The sequence below is a fragment of the Camelina sativa genome, chromosome 12, assembly GCF_030686135.1.
Source record: "Camelina sativa cultivar CO46 ecotype springtype chromosome 12, ASM3068613v1".
Taxonomy (NCBI): Eukaryota; Viridiplantae; Streptophyta; class Magnoliopsida; order Brassicales; family Brassicaceae; genus Camelina; species Camelina sativa.
In genome coordinates, this window is record NC_141891.1 from 36918192 (window position 1) to 36942138 (window position 23947).

General features: G+C 34.8%; 1 protein-coding gene and 1 pseudogene across 2 annotated transcripts; one reads left to right on the plus strand and one right to left on the minus strand.

Annotated features, from left to right (window-relative positions):
• Nucleotides 1-678: 678 nt before the first annotated feature.
• LOC109128921 (putative F-box/LRR-repeat protein At5g41840 pseudogene) lies at nt 679-16541 on the plus strand (annotated as a pseudogene). The gene is made up of 4 exons (XR_015573738.1): nt 679-716; nt 976-2031; nt 15983-16109; nt 16179-16541. The product of XR_015573738.1 is annotated as a putative F-box/LRR-repeat protein At5g41840 pseudogene (transcript).
• LOC104754778 (vacuolar cation/proton exchanger 1-like) lies at nt 4732-7435 on the minus strand. The gene is made up of 9 exons (XM_019236297.2): nt 7052-7435; nt 6837-6904; nt 6730-6758; nt 6404-6600; nt 5960-6184; nt 5662-5790; nt 5409-5525; nt 5139-5309; nt 4732-5031 (listed from the first exon to the last, which is right to left on the minus strand). Exons 1-9 carry the CDS (start codon nt 7220-7222, stop codon nt 4858-4860), a joined length of 1281 nt encoding a protein of 426 aa, XP_019091842.2. The 5' UTR covers nt 7223-7435; the 3' UTR covers nt 4732-4857.
• Nucleotides 16542-23947: the final 7406 nt, after the last annotated feature.

Genomic DNA, 23947 nt, shown 5'->3' on the forward strand with positions numbered 1-23947 from the left:
CACTTCAAATAAATCTGCCATATAAAACAAATCTGCCGTCAAATTCTGCAAATTAATCTGCCATCTAAAATAAGTCTGCCAAAAAAAACTGTCATCAACAATAAATCTGCCACTTACAAATTAGTCTGTCATTACATGTATGACAGACTTTTATAAAAAAAAAAAAAAAAACGAAATTGCAGGAATTTTTTACAAAGGGTAATATTGACTTTTGTTTTTTTCCTAACAAAGCAAAAAATGGTATTTTTGGTATGAAACTAACCCAACTGACCCTCAAATTTTAGGAGCTAATCTAGCAATTAACTGTTCAATTTGGGTCAAACTACTAATTCTCCTTAAAAAATATTTGACATAAGCTAAAATTTCTAAAATTTCTAAAATACGAGTACTTATTTTATAATTAAAAAGAAACGGAGAAAGTAATTAACAGAAGCAAATTTTGACAAAAATGATTAAAATAATAGTATTATATAACAAAGGGAGAAGAAAAAAAAAGAAGTGGAGAGGCTTGCAGCACACGAAGACATGTAGGAGCCACGTGCCCAAGACCCACCGCTTCAACTTCAACGCCATGGAGGATTATAATGCGATTCTTGAGACTCACTATGCGACGTTACACACACACGAAGACAAAACCAGAGGATTTCAGAAGACCCAGTAATTTAAATATTCAATCGTTGTAGGTTTTTTTGTGGGGCTCTGCTTTGTTTGTTAAAGTAAGTTTTTCCCATTTTCTTCTTATGGTCTCACTCTTCATGTTTAGTTTTTTCTCCAACGAATTGGTTATGTAGTGTATTTGTCTCTGTTTCTTAGCATTTTTTTTCTCGGTTGTGTATCTTAATATAGTGATTAGATAATCTGATGTGGCTTAGTGTACATGGTGTTTTAATTAATATAAACATCAAAGGCCTTGTTGTTTGTTTTTTTACCTCTCTTGTTTCAAATATCTTACTGGAGTTTCATATCTTTGTTCAGGTTAATAAGTGTTGTTCTGTATCTGTCAAAAAATGAAATCGAAAAAGAAAAACAAGGTTGTTCTTGGTAGTGGTTCTAGAGATTTAATCAGCGGTTTACCAGACGCACTGATATGTCACATCTTATCCTTTCTTCCCACAAAAGAAGCTGCTTCAACTACTGCTCTAGCCAAAAGGTGGAAGCCTTTGCTTGCGTTTGTACCAAATCTTGACTTTGATGACTCCATCTATTTCCATCCTCGAGAAAGAAACAAGTATTATTCTAAAAGTTTTATGAGTTTCGTGGACAGTGTCTTGGCTTTGCAAGCGAAAGCCAAAGCTCCGTTGAAGAGATTCCACGTCAAGTGTAAAGATGTTGTTGATCAATATTGGGTTCTTGAATGGATACCCAAAGTCTTGAAACTTGGTGTCTTAGATATTGATCTTAGCATCCCTACCTCTCTTGGTTATTGCTCGAGATCGAGTTTTTATCCTCTGCCTTGTGAGATCTTTGTGAGCAATACATTGGTTAGGCTATAGATAAAATTTGAAGATGGTGTCAACATTGATGTAGAAGGTGATGTTTCTCTTCCGAAGCTCAAGATTTTACATCTTGATTATTTTCAGACAGATACCTGTACGTTTAACAAGCTTCTCTCTGGCTGTTACGCGTTTGAAGAATTAGTGCTGGTTAATTTGAAGTTGAACTGGAACTATTCGGAACCTATGCCTGGCTACCTGACGGTGTTCATCCCAACCCTCAAGTTCTGAAAACTTTTATGAGGTTGAAGATGTTGATGAGGCTAATGAGAGTGTGCAACTGTTATTTGATAGTCCGAATCAGGTCTACCTAGAATATTCTGATGCTATGGCGGATAGGTAGCAAGAAGTTAGTTTTGATTCGCTTGTGGAAGCTAGTATCGGACTTCGATTGACACCTGATCAGATCACACATGTAACATGTTCAGAAGAACTTACTTTGATACCCGAAGACAAGACTAATTTCAGTAATTTGAACAATCTTCTCATGGGAATATGCAATGTTAAGCTCCTCTACTTGTCTTGTGACACTCTTGAGGTCAGTCCCATATTTCTTCTCTTAATATTTATTTATTAATATTTATTTATTAGTTTGCTACTGATAATACTAAGTTTTAACCTGCAGTGTACCACGCGACTATATTTTTAAAAGTAAAATAAAAATGTAATTTTTAATTGATTAACTATACATATGACTAATGTTTTGTAAATTATAAATATATATCCCTTATATCTATATTATATATTATTTAGGTTTACCGGTTTAAAAATTTAGGTTTACCGGTTTAAATTGTTAATGTCAGAAGATAACATGTGGTATACCGTAGTACTGTTTGTTTATTTTACATAATCGCAATTTAATAAACTTAATTAGATATACCTAATATTCAAATATTGGTGGTATTAACAAAATAATGAACTGATGATTTATTAACATTCATTGAAATAATTTTTAATTTATATTAATACCCAAACCATCCCGCTAGATATCCAAACACAATTTTTTTTTACTTGCACGTTTTTCAAAATCCAAATAACGAAAAATGCAGAAAAATATAGTACCAAAAATCTTGCTAACCAAGTATACATTATCTTCAAAATATCTTAATTTTATAATTGTTTACATATGATTCAGAAATAAGTTATGAAATATGATAATTCTTTTTATTTTTCCTTTCTTTTCCTGATAAAATGGACAAATATGTATTGTGACGTAAAGATTAATTGGGAATTTGCACATATATTTTTATTGTTAGCAATAAATATTGTAATGAATTAAGAAGATATTTTAGGAAATATTTAGGAATTTTACAAAATAAATATTTAATGAGACATTGTAATTAGTTGTTGATTAATTAAGGAGATATTTTAGAAATTTTTGTTCTACACAAAATTTTGGTTTTAAATTTTATTTTATAAATTAAAATTAAAAATATTTAATGTCAGTAGCATACCTGTAAATAAATGTGAATTTCATGATTTATTTCATAAATATCTCTAAAAATGTATATATAGATTTTCTGTTTTTTTTTACAAAGGAGTGAAAAAATGAAAACAAAAGCTAGAAAGGAAAGCTAATACATCGAATATAAAGTGCTAGAAGCGAAGTAGGGGAAACAGTTGATCCTGGCAGTGAGATGAGACGATTACGGCGAGTATTGGTGGATCGCACAACTTATTAGTTATTACAAAGAAAATTGCAAAAGGGCACGACGAGAAGACAAAACCTTCGGTGACATTTTTTTAATATTTCTATTATTATATAGATTTATTTTTGGTGTTTTCAGTTTATTTCTAGTGTTATTGGGACAATTATTTTAATTACTACTTATGAGTCATTGGAAAAATGATTTAATTGAACAAATAATTAACAGTGATGTCTAAAATCTTAATAATACTATTAAAAGAGGAGTACAAAATTAAGAATGTCCAAAATTATGGTTTTATTTACTTCAATTGCCATTCAATTTTTGCATTTAGAAAACACTAATTAAAATTAAAAAGGACAATTAGGGAATAAATCAGAAATTGAATTGAATTCAATTCAAATAGTATAGGATCCGCGTGTTTTCGTTTGGGTAAATGGGTTAACGTGTGATTACAGGTAACTATAATATTTTATGAAATCTTAACACATGCACAAAGCTAAATAATCCAAATAATAGTCAGCATCTAATGTTGTAAATCCACAAAGCTAAATGTAATGCTACGCATATGCTGCAATAATTTCGGATTTTCTTTTGAGTTCTATTAGAGAGTTTAGAGATATGAAGAATTCAAATTTAACATATTAAATCTTATTTACTTAACATCAGTAGAAAACATAAATCTAGACCAAATTATATATATTAAGATTTCAGTAATTGTATAGTTGCATTTTTTTTTGTCAACCGCATAAAAAATTAAACTGTTAAACTGATGTAAGTAAGATTTTATTTTTAGTTGCATTCATATATAAAATATATTAACAATACATCGGTTAAAATGTAAAACTATGATTACCGGTTAAAATTTGAACGGATTAAGAGTTTACATAATTTCATAATATTATAGGCCATGTGAAGGAGCGGGTTAGATTTTACATAAATATGACTATAAGATGACATATATATAATTGTTAAAGAATTATTGTGCAAAATTTTCAATACAAAAAAAAAATAAACAAAGTCACTAATGTGGACTAATAAAAAATAGCACAATAGGAAAACAATCTTATTTTGATAGGTAATAAAGTTTTAAATTTAGTTATGATAAATGTCATGACACGACAAATAAAATATGATACTATAAAAATTGAAAATACGAAAAAACTAAAATATGTTAACAATATAATTTAAAAAAAAAAATATCCCGCGGTGTATCGCGGGTTATTTGTTATTGTATTAAACTATATCTAACTGTGTAATTTGTAATTGGAAAAATATATATAAACACATTCCGTGCAGCTATTAATCATAAAATAAATTTTTTCTTATTATGTTTTGTGTGTTTTACTGATTGTGCCGTATTGCATTTTAGGGTTTTCATGATTTTTTTATTTTATTAATTACGATATTTATTTCTTTTCTTTATCACTTGAAAGAAAAAATAATAATAAGAATAGAAATTAAAAAAGAAACACAAAACATAATTTAAAAGATTGTTAACTCTCAATTATTTTAATTTAATTTTAATTGATATTTTATCCATAAGTAGTTAAAATAAGAATATAAAAGAAAATAAAAATATGAAATAAAAGTGATTGGGTAAGATGTTGAATTTTATTAAACAAAACTATTGTAGGAGCTGTTAAATTAATATGTGAATAAAGAAATTACATAATAAGATTTGCCTTTACACAATAAGATAAAGTATTAAAAGGTGATCAAAAGCGGGTGTTGGATAGAAACCTATTGTAAAAAACTATTGTACATAGTAACATGCATAGAATTGTGGTCATTAACTCACTCTGAGGAAGTTTGTCGAGGAAGAAACATATGGCAATAATGAAATAGCAAAGCAAGAGGACCAGTCCCTTCATATAGTGAGAAGTCCCGTCCTAAAGAGCCACAAAACGTAACATACCAAAATATTTTAGTCACTGAATCTTTGGAAAATCTATTGATTCGTCTAGTGGATTGCTAAGGTGTTGAAAAAATGCCTAACCTGTAATGTGAAAGCGGTGACGATAATGGAAAGAGCAAGAGAACCGGTTTCAAGGAGACCGAAATTGAGATCCATATTAATTCCCAAAATCCACGCCATGATAATAGTCAAGGGGACAACGAATAAGCAAATATGAGCTGCAGAGCCTAATGCAATTCCAAAAGATATGTCCTGCAAATCATTTGCATTTGACACAAGTTTATCCATTTTATCATTGTAATCTACAAGTTTTATATATCATAAAATCTTGTTCTTAAAATGAGAACTCACAAGCTTGTTCTTAAAAGCGAAAATAACTGCTTCAGCGTGTTCAGCTGCGTTTCCAACAATATGAAGTAATATGATGCTTATGAAACTCACTGGCAAGTTCCATGTTTCCGATGCGTCCTAACCAAAGTTAATGTCATATTAGTGAAACATGCTTCCAACTCAAAAACCAATTGACAATAACTATAAGCGTATTTTTTTGTAGATATTGCTTTAGATTTTAATCCAGTTTCAATGTGGGATTCACAAAAGTTACCTCAATTGTGGCCACAACATACCCCGATAGCAATACGATGACGAGTGTCATCCCAACCAACCAGGCAAAACCGCTCCAAAAACTAATCAGTGCGGTTTCTTCCTCCAAATTGTCATCATACTCATCTTCCTGTAACAAATTTTGTTTCAAAGATCCATTAAAACACAATAATATATATCGCTAACATTTAACATTTTATGTTATCTTGTGTTGCCCTTGACAAAAAAAAATAAAATAAAATAATAATAATAATAATAAATGTTATCTTGTGTTGTGTGTTTATACATATTTTAGTTACCTGATCTTGTGCGTTGACCAATTGGTGGTGAGTCGAATGCTTGAAAACGAGATATGCAATGTAAGCGATCAACATAATGATACTGCTTGCTAGCGATATATTCAGTGACATGTCGGATATAACAGCAGTTGGAGTCTCTGTAGTTGCCATGTATTTAAACAACAATGGGAGCATGTGACACAGCAACCCCATTAGGAGTAAGAAGAAGTTAACATCGGCTTGTTTCTGCAACAACATATGTCCACACAGATTGATTTGGTTTAGGAATCCCGCTATTAAAGTTGTTTTTTCTTTTTTTTTGGACAAAAAAGTTGGTTTAAACATACTTAGTTTTACAAACGAATTAACCTATATCTTTACTATGCTTTGCTTGTTTCTCAAGCTAAACTTTTTAATAAAATCCTGGTTAACACTATCTCAAAATATTTAAAAGAGAGGCCATACCCGGTCGAACCGCTGCTCCTTCCGGAAATTAGCGAATCCGCCGCAGAAAAGTGAGGTCCCGAGAACCAATAGAAGGTTTGACAAAATTGAACCTAGCAGCGAATATTTCACCAGTGCTACCTTGTTCTTAGTCAAAGCCATAATCGCGATTATTAGTTCAGTTGCGTTTCCACACGTTGCGTTCAATAGACCACCCACTGCGGTTCAAAAAATACACAACATAAATAAAAATGAGTTTTTACTGATAACATAAGTAAACAACGTTTGTAGTTTGAAACTAGAAAAAAAAAAAAAAAAAAAAAAGATGTTGGTTAAGAAGACGTTACATGTAGGACCGATGTAGAAAGCTACTTGCCTGCATTAGAGAATGTGAATATAATCTGAGGATTTCAAATAACAAAATAAAGAGATGAGGATGACGAATACTACTTACTCTGTCAGGAAGCTGACTCGCTCAGCCAAAGGTGTCAGTCCTAGCAAGCTCAGTCCAAATATCCAAGGCTGTAATAAGTGCACAATTATGTGGAAATACACCAAAATTTTAACTTTAAAAAACATCAATGATTGCCAAAACATCTTAAACATTAATAACAAAATTGATAAGAGTAAAAATCAAGATTTAGGAAACATAGGAAAATATATGTATACCTGAGTGACGCCACAATAGGTGCAGATGATGGCGGCAGGTATGGCCGGAAATAGAATGGCAAGCTTTGTACCGAGAAGGACTTGTTGAATATTAGAGAGACCTTTGTATGGAACCTTCTGAATCACTCGGAGGTCTGTTTTCTTCCTTAGAGAAGAAGAAGAAGAAGTCATGTTGTGAGCTCTCTTCTTCTTAGTTCTCTGCTCGATCCTTTCACCACTGACTCAAAATATGAAATGTTTTTTTGTTGTTGTGTCTCTTCGACCTTTTGCTTTGCTGATTCGTATGTGTGTTTGTAAAAAGAATGGCGTAATGATCTGTTTATATACAATTTTATGTTTGCAACTTTCCTCCAAGTACTTAATTTTGATATTTGTCTTTTTATTGATTTAATGATTTGGGATATTATGCATTTTAAAAACCAATTTCAGAAATGGTATATGTAGATCTTGCAGTTGAAAGTTGAGACACATGGCTCTCAAATCTGGATTTTTAGGAATTTCTTTTGGTAACTAAAGAAAAAAAACACTATTAATCTGAAGACTAAAATTTGACTTTCACATTCAATGATTTTGATATATTGACCCAGAGTTGATATATTGATATATTTATATATTGATATATATGTATATATATACTATAAGGAAAGATGTGTTTGGCAAATATGATAGGATACATGAAAGGTCTTATCATCTACAATCCTTTAATAAATAACTTTACTGAGTATATCAGTTTGCATATAACCTTAAACTGTAAAAATAAATTAATCATTGATTGTCTTTATATTGTTTACAAATTTTATACTAAGAACATTGACTATGAAATTAAGTAAAATGATATGGCTAAGATATTCCTCAATTTTTTTTTGTTAATTTTCATTTGGTTAAATGATGTGACAAAAAATAAATTCCTTATAATCATGTCACTCACTATCATATATATGTTATAATTAATTAGAATAATATCCAACTTAAATTTAAGCTTTATATCTAGATATCATGATAAATGAAAGAAACTGATATGTTATATCAAATAAGAAGATTATGTCTTGTAGGCTTACTCTATATATAAACTAGGTTATATCCCGCGCATGCGCGGATTGTTATATATATAATAAATTATATTAATTAATTTAATTTTATTTAATTATCCTAAAAAACAAAGAAAATCTAAATCTAAATGTTTTAGGAAATTTACATTTTAAAAAAATTATACAAATTAAAATATATAACTAATTTAAATATAATCACACATACATATCTCTTGATTTTCTATGTTTTTTTATTTCTCTGAGGATTTGAGGTTAAGAAAAATGATAAAATGAAAATTAACTATGATATTCAAATATTAATTTAAGTTGTTTATATAAGCTAACACATAACCTAAAGTAGAGAAACGAAATTATTCTCTATAAAATCATATGAAGTGCAAGCAAAAATTTAAAGTACAATTCCTAAAGATTAATTTTACTTTTAAGTCTCTTTTTTATATTGCCCTCATTTTAATTTATATTGCTAGATTTAGTTATAATTGTTTCATCTTTGTAGTAAAAGCTAGACAGACAATAGAATATTATATTGTTTTTTATATAGAAAAATCCTTTTGAAGTACATATTGGAATTAAATAAATATAGCTTAATGATCTTTATATAATTATTTGTTTAATCAGAAACTAAATATAATGATAAGTATTCTTCAAAAATGTATTACAATTTTGTTAGAGGTAAGACAGAGTTAAGAAAAATTGATTTGATATTTCATAATTATATTACAAAATTCTTTTTCCTTAGAAGTTAGAACATTACATATTTTTAAGAATCAAATAAATATATGTATATATGAATATGTAAGAAATAATCTAACATCTAAAGTACAAAGAAGTACATAAAAGCAAGAAGAAATAAAATGGAGAACAATATAAAATATATGATTAAACTCTTACAATATTATCTTCATTGAGTTTTCAACCAATGCAAGAACATTAAAAACAAAAAAACAAAGCAAATATTTAGGATTTGAGATATGATGGAGGAGGATGTGAGAATGATTATTTATAGGATAAGAAGTGATGGAAGTTACATTTCTCAAAAATTAAATTAGAGGAGTTATAATTATAATTGCTAGGGCATTTAACTGAAAGTGAATAGAGAAAATAAATAGTCAATTCATAGTTTATGTAATTTCAGTTACAATTTAGTACTAAAGTGTATATTTAAAGTATGAATTAATGTATATGATTAAATATGTTGTATTTTAGGTTTAATTAAAAATTAATATTATATGTTTAAGAAAATAAATACCAAATATACCAGTAAGGAGAGAGTAACTGAAATTAGAAAATATTATATAATATAAAAATATAATCTTCATTGAGTTTTCAACCAATGCAAGAACATTTAAAACAAAAAACCAAAAAAAAAAAATTTAGGATTTGAGATATGAGGGAGGAGGATGTGAGAATGATTATTTATAAGATAAGCAGTGATGGAAGTTACATTTCTCAAAAATTAAATTAGAGGAGTTATAATTATAATTGTTAGGGTACTTAACTGAAAGTGAATGGAGAAAACAAATAGTCAATTCACAATTTATGTAATTTCTGTTACAATTTAGTAATAAATTGTATAATAAGTATGAATTAATATATAAAATTAAATATGTTATATTTTAGGTTTAATTAAAAATAAATATTATATGTTTAAGAAAATAAACACTAAATGGACTAGTAAGGAGAGAGTAACTGAAAAAAATATATATATTATATAATATAAAATATATAAAATAATTCGGTAAGAAAATGTTAAAAAGAGACCACAAAATAAATTTAAAAGAAGATTACATGACAATCTGTCATATGTCACAAACAAAATAAATATGAAAATAACTTATATATTTTTAAATTAGATGATAATAATCAAAAATAGAAGTGTGTGTTACTTATATTTTTAAATTAGAAAGATGAAACAAAAAAAGAGAAAATGCCAAAAAATACATGACTTATTTGATATTTACCAGAAAAAAACACAAACTTTTTTCGTTGATAGAAAAAATACTTAAACTATTTTATAGGTGATAAAAAAATACATGAACTATCACGATTTTTCAGTTTTCCACATATCATTGTTACAATTTTTAACGACGTTAACGTAATATTTTTACAAACGAAATATTGATTTAAGATCTCCGTTGTTGGTCAACGAAACACCATGAAAATGGAGGTGAGATTAATGAGGGTTTATGGCGGTAATTGAATAGATAGAAGGGGAGGGGTGGGGAAGAGAGAGAGGCGAGAAAGAGGAGAAGACAGGACTTTGAGATTCCGTCGGTTTTGTTTTGGGAAGTCGAGATATTTCTATAGCCCGTTAACCATTTACAGCATATTAATAATTAGGTTAAATATGAGAAAAAAAAAAAACAAAAAAGATTTATAGGTGGCACGTGGCAGATAGATAGAACTTCCTTAGAAGGTGTAAGCTTACTTTATTATATAAGATGTCTCATTTTCGTCTTGTACAATGAGCAAAAAAAAAGAAAGCTTAGGGGTTACTCTAAAGAATTTTCTTGTTGACGAAAACAGCAAAACCACAAATCTTCTCGTGATAATTGGGTTAGTATCATTTAGTCAACATCTTTAATATATTTATATTTCATGCAAAACTAATATAATTACTTACAAAATCCTGCATTTCCGAGCTCGTGCTAGATTTTATACACTTGCATGTGCCACATATTCGTGGAGAATCGTTGGTGCATTCTTTAACATCATTCTTAGTTCATGTTTTCATAAATCGTAAGTACATACTTAGGCAAAACGTTGAAGAAGAAGAAATGTTATAATACAAAAGAAAAGAAAAAGAAAAAAAAAAAAGAAAAAGAAAAACAATAATAATAATTGAAAAGAACGATTTTTGTAATTCTTTGGATTCTATCAAAGTGAATAATGATGATGGACACTTTCGTTGAATGTCATGGTCTCTTGCTTTTAATTTTAAATCATGATGTATTTGTCTTATTTTCAGGAAAATGTTTTCTGTGACTTCCGAATCATTCGAAGTAGTAAATTATCAAGGAAACGAAGGGAACAATATTTGTGAAGACAAAATAAGCGCATTGCATGAAGATTTGCTTATACACATATTATTGTTTCTCCCGGCCAACGATGTTGTGAACACCATGTTTTTGTCGATGAAAAAGTTCTTATACTCTTTTTGAAAATCACTTAACATTGACCAGGTTGAATCCTTTTTTTATTTGTGCACCATTGACCAGCTTGAATATATACTTCAATATTTCAAGATTTTTTTGTTGTTGTCCTTTCTCTTTTTCAAAAAGAGAATATCCTTCTATTGTTTTGTTAATATTTTATATTTATTAATTTTTACTAGGACTCAGACCCCCCGCGATGTCGCGGGTGAAGTATTTTAGAAAAAAAAGTAAATAAAATTTAAAATTTAAAATTATACATTATAAAATTATTTGAATGTAATAAAATAGTTTGAATACAGAAATATTAAACATAAACTATTACAAAAATACAGCCATCAAAATGAAAATTTATAACAAAAAATATTATATAGAATCGACGCAACATTGCAAAAAAATATTGTTTAAAGTATTATAAATATAAGGTTTTTAATGAAGAATTGTGGTAAAGCTACAGTTTAAAAAATCATTATGACAAAGTAATCCTAACTGAAAATACTGAACTAATGGTTGTAATGAGTAAATATAATTTTCTATTAAATAAATATAATTAAAAAAAAATACTCCCTCTGTTTCAATATATAAGATGTTTTGGCCTCTCTTTTTCGTTTTAAAATATAAGATGTTTTGTAATTTTCCATGCAAATTTTAATATAAATTTAATAATCTGTAATTATTTTTTTTACAGTCTTCATTATGATTAGTTGATTTTTTTAATTTAAATATATATGATACTTTTTAAAAGAAAAATAAACTATCTTAATATGTGTGCATTTACCTTAAACATCCTTTATTTTGAAACGGAAGAAGTATAAATTTTAAATATTAAAATAATTTTTAACGAAAAGTTACGATAAATAGATGCAATGAAACTATAAATTCTATATTAAGCTTTATTAAATATCTATATTGCTACAATTATTTATAAAATTTTAGTTAGATTATAGAATAACGTTAAATATTAGATATTAATATTCAAATGATTTAGATTAAACATAAAAATGGAAAATTTGTTTCAGCGAATAATTTGTTAGTTATTGATAAAAAAGACAAATACTTAGAAAGTTCAAAAGACATGACTATTTAAATAAACACAGAAAAATATGAATTAAATATAGTGAAAAGATACAACTCTGAAATGAACAGATACAACTGTTTGAGTTTTAAAAAAAAAAATATAATTTTCTTACAAAAAAATACTAAGCAAAGTCACAACTGTTGTTCGTATTATTCAGATTGTTATTCTTATTTTTAAATATTAAACTATTTTTTTAACAGAAAGTTACGATAAAAATATACACAGCTGTAAATTCTATATTAAGTTGTATTAAATTTCTCTCTTGCTATAATCATGGAAAATCGGTATTTTCATACCCCAGCTAAGGGGGTATGTTGAATTCCTACCCCAACTTTACTAATGAGCAAATCCATACATTAACTTAAATAAAATTCAAATTCTCTACTCGAACTTTTAAAACGGTGTTGAATCATACACAAGCCGTAACAGTGTTAATAAACCGTTAACGACTGCTTACGTGGAAGCCACGTAAGAAACGACGTCGTTTTGAGAAACAAAAGAAACAGCTTCTGTGTCTCAAAACGACGTCGTTTAACGCTTCTTCTTCCCTTTTTCTTCATTCCCGACTCGAGTTATTTTGCTCCATCCCGACTCTCGTTTCTTCTCTTCATTTCACCCATATATCAAAATCAATTGGTCAATTGATTTAATTAGCAACAGCTATCGTTAACGGCTGAAGAAGCATTTTATATACACAATTCGTAAGGGCTGAAGAATCAATTGGTCAATTGATTCAAGTTCAACCAACGAGACTCAGATTTTGTCGGAAACGAAACAAACGCAAAGCAAAGAAATGGGAATAGTGGCCGGGATCGGAGTTCTGTTGCCATTTCCGTTCTACTGGTGGCTGTGGATGAATCCTCAGTCATGGGTCAATCTCTGCGGCCGAGGAAGAGACCCATCAACGATGATGGCGCGTGTATCTCACGTCCTCAAGGCTGCTCAACTCCTCTCTCTCTTCTCTATCGCTTCTCTCTCCTGGCCGCCTCCGCTCTACTTCTGGCCCCTAATGGCCTTTGGCCAGTTTCTCAACTTCAGGTACAATCTTCAGCAACTCTCTTTGTTGAGTCAAAATCGAATGCGTTAGATCGATGAAATTAGGAATCTTTTAATCAACCCCAGCCCCATTAGTTAGCTTGTTTTCCCATTGTGTAATGCCTCACTTCTCCGCAGTCTAATCTTTACTGGTTGTTAAAGTTTTGTCTTTTTCAAGTTTCAACCATCGAATCTGGTTTAAGCTTTTAAGCTCGAATCTGTCTTAAAAGGTCACATCTTTGACAGCTAGGTGAAGTTGATGTTTGATTCAATTAGCATTTTGATTGTTTTCAACAATTTATGGGTGAAAAGAAGAGAAGAAACGAGAGTCGGGATGGAGCAAAATAACTCGAGTCGAGAATGAAGAAAAAGGGAAGAAGAAGCGTTAAACGACGTCGTTTTGAGTCACAGAAGCTGTTTTTTTTTTGTTTCTCAAAACGACGTCGTTTCTTACGTGGCTTCCATGTAAGCAGTCGTTAACGGTCTATTAACACTGTTACGCCTTGTGTATAATTCAACACTGTTTTACAAGTTGGAGTAGTGAATTTGAATTTTATTTAAGTTAATGTATGGATTTGCTTATTGGTAAAGTTGTGGTAGGAATTCCACATACCCCTTTAGTTGGGGTATGAGAATACCGATTTTCCCTATAATCATTTCTAAAATTTTAGTTAGTTTATAACTTTATAGAATAACGTTGAATATTAGATATTTAATTATTTAGATTCAACATAAAATGGACTAAAAGACATGACTATTTAAATAGACACACCTATTAGACCCGAAAAGTTGTGTTGAAAAGATATAAATAAAATATAGTGAAAAGACACAAATTTACAATAAACAGATACAACAGTTTGAATTAAAAAAAAAATTATGAAAATGTGCTACGAAAAATTGCTAATGTTGTGTCTGCACTAGATTTCACCTAATAACCCATATAAACTGTTTTTAAATAGAAGACATTTTTATTATCATATTAAAAAGTCAAATTCAAAAACTCACTATATAATCCATCTAACTCTTGAAAAAAAAATTTTCATGAAATTTTTATATTCAAAATTAACTAAAAGTAATAAATTAGATTCGTCATTCCAAAAATCTTTTGTTAAATCAAGAATTGGAGGAATATTTTTACTTTTAAAAGAATGAATGCCAGAGAACAATTTAGAAAGCTGTAAAAGCTGTTGATATTGAAATTTTATATTATTTTGTGTCATGGCAAAAAAATGAAAACAGTTCAAAAAGACAATATATCTAAATTTTAAAATATACAAATATTCGAATAAACACAACTTTACAATGAACAGTTACAACTTTACAAAAAAACCGTTACAATGAATAATCGCAACCTTTTGTAAAACATACAGTTTAATTTTTCTACAGATTTTTTATAAAAAAATATCCAAAAAGTTGTTGAAAAATACAATTTTTGGTGGCATTTATTCAGATTGCTATTATATATAGACGTTATATTTTTATATTTAAAATTAACCAAAAGTTGTAAAATAGATTCATCATTCCAAATATTTTGTTCAATCAAGAATTGGAAGAGTTTCTTTAATTTTAAAAGAATGAATGCTAGAGAATAATTTAGAAAGCTGTAAAAACTGTTGATATTAAAATTTTATATTATTTTGTGTCATGGCAAATAAATGAAAACAGTTCAAACATATAGATTTCAAAAGATACGAATATTCGAATAAACACAACTCTATAATGAAGAGTTGCAATTTTACAAAAAAATCGTTACAATGAACAATCACAACTTTTTGTAAAACATACAATTTATTTTTTTTTACATATTTTTTTAAAAATTTATTCAAAAAGTACAGAAGTTGGTGACATTTATTCGGATTGGGTTTAAATATATTGAAATGTCAAATCCAAAAATTCACTATGTAATCCATCTAAATCTTGGAAAAACACTCTAGGTATTTTCATTAAACTTATATATTTAAAATGAACTAAATGATGTAAATTAGATTCATCATTCCAAAATCTTTTGTTAAATCAAGAATTAGAGGAATTTCTTGACTTTTAAAAAAAACAAATGCTACAAAATAATTTAAAAAAATGTATAAATCGTTGAGATTTAAATTTTAGTTGATTTTGTGTCATTGCAAAAAATGAAAACAGCTCAATCAGACAAATATAAAGATTTCAAAAGATACGAATGTTCCATTCAACACAACTCTACAGTGAACAGTTGTAACTTTTCATAAATAACTGTTCTAATGATCCATCACGACTTTTCAAAAAATATCCAAAAGGTACGATTGAAAAAATACAACTGTTGGTCGCATTTATTCGGATTGTTATTATTATATATATTGAAGGTAGAACTATTCTCTCTTATCTCTTCTCAATCCACAATACAATCTCAAACCCTAATTGATAAGCTTGGAGTTACAGTTCTCCAATCTCATCACCTAAGAACAGAGCACAAAAGCTCTAATTCCTCTTTACACATCATGATCACGCAGGATACTCTTCACAATCCTACTATTCTTATTTATACTCTAAACTTCACACATGCTTCTCTTTACTCTTTACAGGTGCCTCTCACATGTGCTCTCTTATCAGCTACTCATAGTTGAATTGGTTTTCATTTCAGGTACTTAATTACTGCAGTGAAACAATACCGGTATTCAACAACCTTAACTATTGAACCATGGGTAAATTGGGAATCACTGCCAGCTCTACTAAAGAACTGTCCAAATCTAGAAACCCTTGTCTTCCAAGTAGCATACACATTCTTGACATTAACAAACTGACACGCTTTTTAAACACAGTTTGGGTTATACTATTAGGGACTGCATCACGATTATACTAAAAGATGTCGCGACGAGGACCGGTGCTTGTGCAAATGTTCGGATAATTCCGGTGGAATGGTCGTTTGAGATTATCTATTATCAAGTCCGGTGAAGGTTCTTAAGATATTGAAGTTTTGTGAAAACTGTGATATTGATGGGATAGAGGAGCAGATAGAACAGGTCAATTACCTTTTAGACACCATGCCGAATCTTGAACAAGTGACATTGTACGACAACGCACCCCATGATGAAGATGTGGTGGAAGTATGCAAGCAATTTCGGAACCTTCCTAGAGTAGCGTCAGCCAAGTGCAATGTCAAAATAACCTTAGTTTTGTTAGGAGTGCAAAAATCGAATTGAGAAAAAATCCGAATTATATTTAAATTAACGAAATCAGAAACGAATTACAACAACATAATATGAAGCAGTAAATAAATCACGGAGACGAGATATGATATCTCTTTCCTTAATTCAATAAATCGGCCGTAAGTGCTTTTAGACAATCACGATTTATGAATCCCAGGATACAACCGATCACGAACTATTACAGTAGCACACCAGTAATAGAACTCAAGCGAACAGATCTACGTTATACTCTCGAGACTACTAAACTAAGAACTTATTTGGACTAAGCAAGGGAGAGGGAGAGAGTGATCTTCAGAGGAAGGAGTGTTTGTGTTTTTGTGTGTGTGTGAAATAATGAGCGGTTATGCCTCTATATATAGTGAAAGGAGGGAGGTCTCAAGAAAATATTCACTGAATATTCTCGGAGTACTACCTGAAATGACCGACTTTTTTTTTTAATAAATAATAAATAATAAATAATAATAAATAAACTACAACTAGTGGTCCCATATCCACTAGCCACCTAACCACGACACATTCAACAGCGGAAATAACCAATCAATATTCAATAATAGTCCAATAATAAAATATAACCATATCCCAACATAATCAATATCCAAAACAACAAGAATCATAGAACCAGCAACCTAGCAATATTCTAATGACCCAACTCTAGCAGCCTAGCAATGCCAGACAACATAAAACCGAGTCTCTAGAACATCCTCCTCTTCATTGCCTTGATTCCAAGATCACACTTTGCCTTTACCTGCACCACAAACACATATTGCAATGCATGAATATTTTACAAACACTCAGTAAGGCAATCCTCCCATCTACTGGGCTATACACACAAGCAATAGAGTATCAATAACCAACACACAACAATCAACAAACAACAAATAACAAACCAGGACTCAGCATCGACCGACGCCACACATGCATCGACCGATGCCAAATGGGGAAAGCATCGATCGACACAGAAGCTGCATCGACCGATGCAAGTGTAACTTGCATCGACCAATGCCCAATCTGCATCGACCGACGCATGCTCGACGTAACACGAAAAACCCTAGAGTTTTACGCGCCGTCCTCGCACTTGCATCGACCGACGCAAGATATGCATCGATCGACGCAACGTTGAGCACCGTGATTTCCCCGAAGCTTCTCGCCGGATCTTCGTTCCTACAACTACAAAACTCGATCCCAAGCCACAAGAAAGCTTCCTAACGTCCATAGCAACGATCTAACAAGCCTAACACCACACAACAAACAGATTAAAGAATCCTCTAGCTTAGATAAGTCATGGTCATGCACTTACCTTTGCCACAGAAGAATCTGAACCTCAAACAACAAGAACAAGACTCTAGGAAGCTCCTACAGCGATCCCAGCTACAAATGTCACCAAGAAACGCCTCAAATATCCAGAAATCCCCAAGAACACCAAGAACACTTTCTTTCTCTTTCGTTTCTCTCAAAAGCGGCTCCACACGCGAATGAGACAAAAACCACGATCTTAAGGGTTTCTCTCCCCAAAACGCAGCGTTTGACTTAAGTCAAAACGCAGAGAATTGAGCCAGCATCGACCGATGCTCCTACTGCATCAATCGATGCACATCCCAAACCGGGATTCCGGTTCACGGATGTTACAATTCTCCCCCAACAAACTGGATTCGTCCTCGAATCTCAAACAACCATCAGCCAAGGACTCCCGTGCAACCGTCTCCACGGCCCGCACTCCTCCGACTGATCTACAGAAGGTCACCTCTAGGCGATAGACTCACGCTCCAGGCGTCATTTGCTCTCGACTTTTGGACTTTCCTTTATTCATAGGCCTAAACCTTGAGTTTTTATTGGCTCCTCATCAGACCTAAGTCTGCATGCCAAATGTAGGCTCCTCATCAGGCCTAAACCCGCATGCCATAATATATAAGGAAAAATACAACTCGTCTCTCGGGTTGCCACCCTACAGCGCGCCCCCGGATCGTCATCTGAAGTCGATATACCAACCATATTCCCAAGCCACAAAGTCTCTGAATATGGCAGTACTAGGAGAACTTAAGTTCTCCAAGAGTCACGAGCAAACGATTCTGAACACGTCTGAATCCTATCCCTATCCAGGTTTCCTTCCCGTGGCTCGCGTAAAACATCTCAATGTCCAACCAACCACATATCCCCTCACTGGAATACCTCATGACCACACAAGGATCATATACATGCCACAAGGGCCACCACAAGGGCCAAACAAAATGTCCTAAAGAGGACCCCCACCAAGGCCAAACAAAATGTCCTAAAGAGGACCGTCACCAAGGCCAAACAAATGTCCTAAAGAGGACCGCCACCAAGGCCAAACAAATGTCCTAAAGAGGACTGCCACCAAGGCCAAACAAATGTCCTAAAGAGGACCGCCACCAAGGCACTCTGGCTAAAAAGCCTGTCACAAAGACCATCTGTCCCGAAGGACTGTCACAAAGACCATCTGTTCCAAAGGACCGTCACAAAGACACTCTGGCTAAACAGCCCGCCACAAAGGCCAAACAAATGTCCTAAAGAGGACCGCCACCAAGGCAAAACAAATGTCCTAAAGAGGACCGTCACAAAGACACTCTGGCTAAAAAAAGCCTGTCACAAAGACCACACAATGTCTAAAAAGACCGCCACACACGGGCACACTGACTCAAAAGTCCGCCACTAAGGCCACACACAAGCCCCTCCAAGGCTCTCCACCGCTAAAATGGACAAATTCTAACTCCCGTAAAACTTTCCATGTTTAGCACTTTCCTCTTTTGGAAAACTTTCCACTCTTGAAAACTTCTATTTCAGGAAACTTTCCTCCAAAACCCCGCCTCACGGAAACTTTGTACCCCAAACACCACCTCATCTTGTTACTGAGTTGCACAACCAACCACCCCAAGCGACCGACTAACAAGAGAGATGGGCAGGAATACTCCATTCCCGCTCCAGCCACGGATTACAGATGGGACCAGGCTACACAAGCTCAAGTCGCGGCTTGCTTCTAATACCACTTCTTGAACCTTGCCTTCATCTTTGCCTCAGGCTCCCAAGTCTGCTCCTCAACACCATCACAGTCCCACAAGACTCTCATCAAAGGAATCTTCTTCTTCCGAAGTTCCTTGATCCTCCTCTCGAGAACCCTCACTGGTCTCGCCTCCACCGTCATGTTCGGCTGAAGATCCTTAGGAATCTTAGCCAACACCTGCTCACCCTCACGGAGACACTTCCGCAACATAGACACATGGAAAACCTTATGGAATGCACGCATAACCTCAGGTAACTCCAGTCTATATGCCACTGGTCCAACCCGCTCAATCACTCTGAATGGACCCATATACCTCGGACTCAACTTAGTCTCTGACAATGACCTGTTCGGACCTCGCAACATGGCAATCTTGAGGTACACTCTGTCTCCCACCTGAAACTCAAGATCTCTCCTCCTCCTATCAGCATAACTCCTCTGTCTATCCTGAGCCTCCTTCATGTTCAGCTTGAGAACCCGAATCTTCTCTGAGGTCTCCTGAACAAAACTAGCACCAAACATGCTCCTCTCCCCCACCTGAGTCCAGCATAATGGTGTACAACATGGCCTCCCATACAAAACCTCATAAGGAGCCATCTTAATACTCGCCTGATAACTGTTGTTGTAAGCAAACTCTACCAGGTTCAGATGATCTGCCCAATGGCCACCCCAATCCAACACACACATCCTCAGCAAATCCTCCAGCGTCTGGATCGTCCTCTCAGACTGTCCATCTGTCTGGGGATGATAAGCTGTACTCATATGCACCTTAGTGCCCATCTCTGCCTGAAATGCCTTCGAAAACACCAAAGTGAACTTAGAATCTCTGTCAGACACAATGCTCGCTGGCACCCCATGCAATCTGACTATCTCTCTCACATACTTCTTAGCCAAGACCGCTGCTCCATCAGCCTTCTTAATGGCCAGAAAATGTGCTGACTTAGTCAACCGGTCCATAATGACCCAAATAGCATCAAAGGTCCGTGACACTGGCAATCCTACCACAAAATCCATGGTGATCATATCCCACTTCCACTCAGGAATGGGTAGACTCTTCAGTAACCCGCCAGGAACCTGATGCTCAGCCTTCACTAGCTGACACACATCACACCTCGAAACCCAACTCGCTACATCCTTCTTCATCCCGACCCAATGATAGTACCTCTTGAGATCACGGTACATCTTAGTCGCTCCTGGATGAATAGATAACTTGCTCGCATGAGCCTCTCTCAGAATCTCCTGCCTCAACTCCTCATCCTTGGGCACACAAACCCGACCGTGCACCAAGATAGTACCATTATCAGAGACCTGATACTCTGAATCCACATCCTTAGAGGCATTCACCAGCCCCAAATCCTTCTCCTGAGCCAACCGTACCCTACTCAAAAGATCTGCTCTATCTACTGCTTCCAAACCCAACGGTTCCTGTGAAACAGCACATAAGCTCAAAGCACTTATCTCCCCTACCAGAGACTCCATCTCATGCTCCTGAGCTGAAGCTACCCTCTTCCGACTCAGAGCATCTGCAACCGTGTTAGCCTTACCAGGATGATAGGCTATCTCCAAATCATAATCCGCCACAAGCTCCATCCACCGCCTCTGTCTCAAATTCAACTCAGGCTGAGTGAATATATACTTCAGGCTCTTATGATCTGTGAACACTTGTACCTTTGCACCATAAAGATAAGATCTCCAAATCTTCAGGGCAAAAACTACAACACCCATCTCCAAATCATGAGTAGGATAATTTCCTTCATGCACCCGCAACTGCCGTGAAGCATAGGCAATTACCTTCCCATGCTGCATCAGAACACACCCCAAACCAACTCTAGATGCATCTGTATAAACCACATAGGGTTCTCCCTGCTCAGGCAAAGCCAACACTGGCGCAGTAGTCAACATCTCCTTCAGGCTTGCAAAGCCTTCCTCACACTCTTCTGACCAAACAAAAGGAACATCCTTCCCTGTCAACTTAGTCATAGGACGTGCTCTGCTTGCAAACCCCTGGACAAATCTCCTGTAGTAACCTGCCAATCCAAGAAAACTCCTGATCTCTGTGGCATTCTGCGGTCTAGGCCAATCTCTGATAGCCTGAATCTTCTCTGGATCCACAGAAACCCCCTCTGCAGAAACAATGTGACCCAGAAAGCCCATCTCACGCTGCCAAAACTACACTTGCTCAACTTAGCAAACAACTTCTGCTCCCCCAGCTTCTCCATAACTGCCCTCACACGCACTGCATGCTCCTCAGGACTCTTAGAATAATCCAGGATATCGTCGATGAAAATGATGACAGACACATCCAGAAACTCCTGAAACACGCTGTTCATCAATCTCATAAACGCTGCTGGCGCGTTAGTCAACCCGAAAGGCATCACTACAAACTCATAGTGCCCATACCTCGTCCTGAAAGCAGTCTTCCTCACATCTGCCTCATCAATCGGTATCTGATGATAACCCGACGCCAGATCTACTTTAGAGAACTAAGTAGCACCCCTCAACTGATCCAACAACTCATCAGTCCTAGGAAGAGGATACTTGTTCTTCACAGTGACCCGGTTCAAACCCCGATAATCTATACACAACCTGAAACTCCCATCCTTCTTCTTCACAAACAACACCGCCGCTCCCCACGGTGATACACTAGGACGGATGAATCCCTTACTCAACAAATCCTCTAGCTGCTTCTTCAGCTCTGCCATCTCTGCTGGAACCATCCTGTAAGGAGCCTTGGATAACGGCATCGTCCCCGGTTCCAGTTCAATGGTAAAAGGATCCGACCGAGATGGTGGAAATCCCTGCAAAGACTGAAACACATCCTCAAACTCCTCCACTACCGGAATACCGCTAACCGTAGACTTCTCCACTGACTCTGGCATAGATATAGTAACCAAATAAGCCTCACGGCCCTTCTCGATCATCTTCCCAGCCTGAATGGCTGAGATCATGAGACTCCCCAAAGTCGGTCTAATACCCTGAAAAACCAACTTCCCTCCTGAACGCTCAAACTCCACTCTACCCCGATGGCAATCCAAATGCACCCTATGCCGATGCAACCAATCCATCCCGAGAATAACATCATACAGCTCCACTGGACTGATAAGCAAATCTGCTGGCCACGACTCTCATGCGATCTGAATATCAATTCCTCTGGTTCGCCCAATCACTCTCAGGAACTCGCCTCCCGCAACTCTGACAACTCCTGCACGCTCTCCAGGATCCCCGCTGATCCCCGCACACTCTGCACACTCTGGGGTAATGAAGCTATGCCAAGCTCCAGAATCAAACATAACATGGGACTTAAACCCGCCCACCAACAAGGTCCCTACACAAACCTCATGTGTTGAGAACCTAACACTTTATCACAGGAAAACATAAAATCTGACCCTACTAAAATTCACAAAGATAAAGTACCAGAAATTATACCTGTGATCGCCCCGGCACTGGTTCCACCAGTCTCTACTGTCGTGTAAACACGTGGCCCCTGCTCAATCCGTGCCACCTGCTGACCTCCAGGCTGCACCTGCTGCAACGCTGCCACTGCTGCCGGCTGCAACTTGGGACAAAAAAGCCTGATGTGCCCTGTCTCCCTGCAATGATAACATACCCGAGGCTCCGTCGTCGGAACACTCCTCTTGGGACAACTAGCAACCCTGTGATCCTTGCTCCCACAACCGAAGTAACCCGCACCACTCGGCTTCTGTGTAGCTTCCCACTTCCTCTTGGTTCCCTGAGCATGCCTACCGCCCCTGCTAGAACCACCCTGCTGCTGAGCCTTACTAGGCTGAACTGCTGGAGCTACCACCACTGACTGTGCCCGGATATCCTCCTCAATCTCTGCTGCAGTCTCAACCAGCTCTGCACGCGTAGCATAACTCCTCCCTCTACAGTGAACTCTCAAGTCGTCATGTAGAGCCCTCAAAAACCTCCTCATCTGAGCCTCCTCAGGCTCCATAGCCCGACCCCCATAACAAAGAAGTCGACTGATCTCCAAGTCCAGCTCCCGCACTGACCGCGTCCCCTGAGATAACTGAAGGAACTGCACCTCCAACCGGTCCAATGCCTCTCTAGGAAAATACTTCCGGTTGAACTCCAAGACGAAGTCAGCCCAAGTCATCACCCTCTGCACCCTCCTAGCAACCACTGATCTCCACCACAACTCAGCGTCACCACCCAAATAGTAGACCCCTATGTCTACCCAGAACTCCTCAGGACATCTCAGAGTATGGAAGTTACGTTCCACACTCGTCCTCCAAGCATCCGCAGCAGTAGGATCTGTACAACCCAAAAACCTCTCAGTGAATAGACCCTTCATCTCCTTGAGCATAGCCAAATAACGTCCATGCTCTCCCACATCCGCAACCACTGGCTGCCGCTCCTCCGCCAC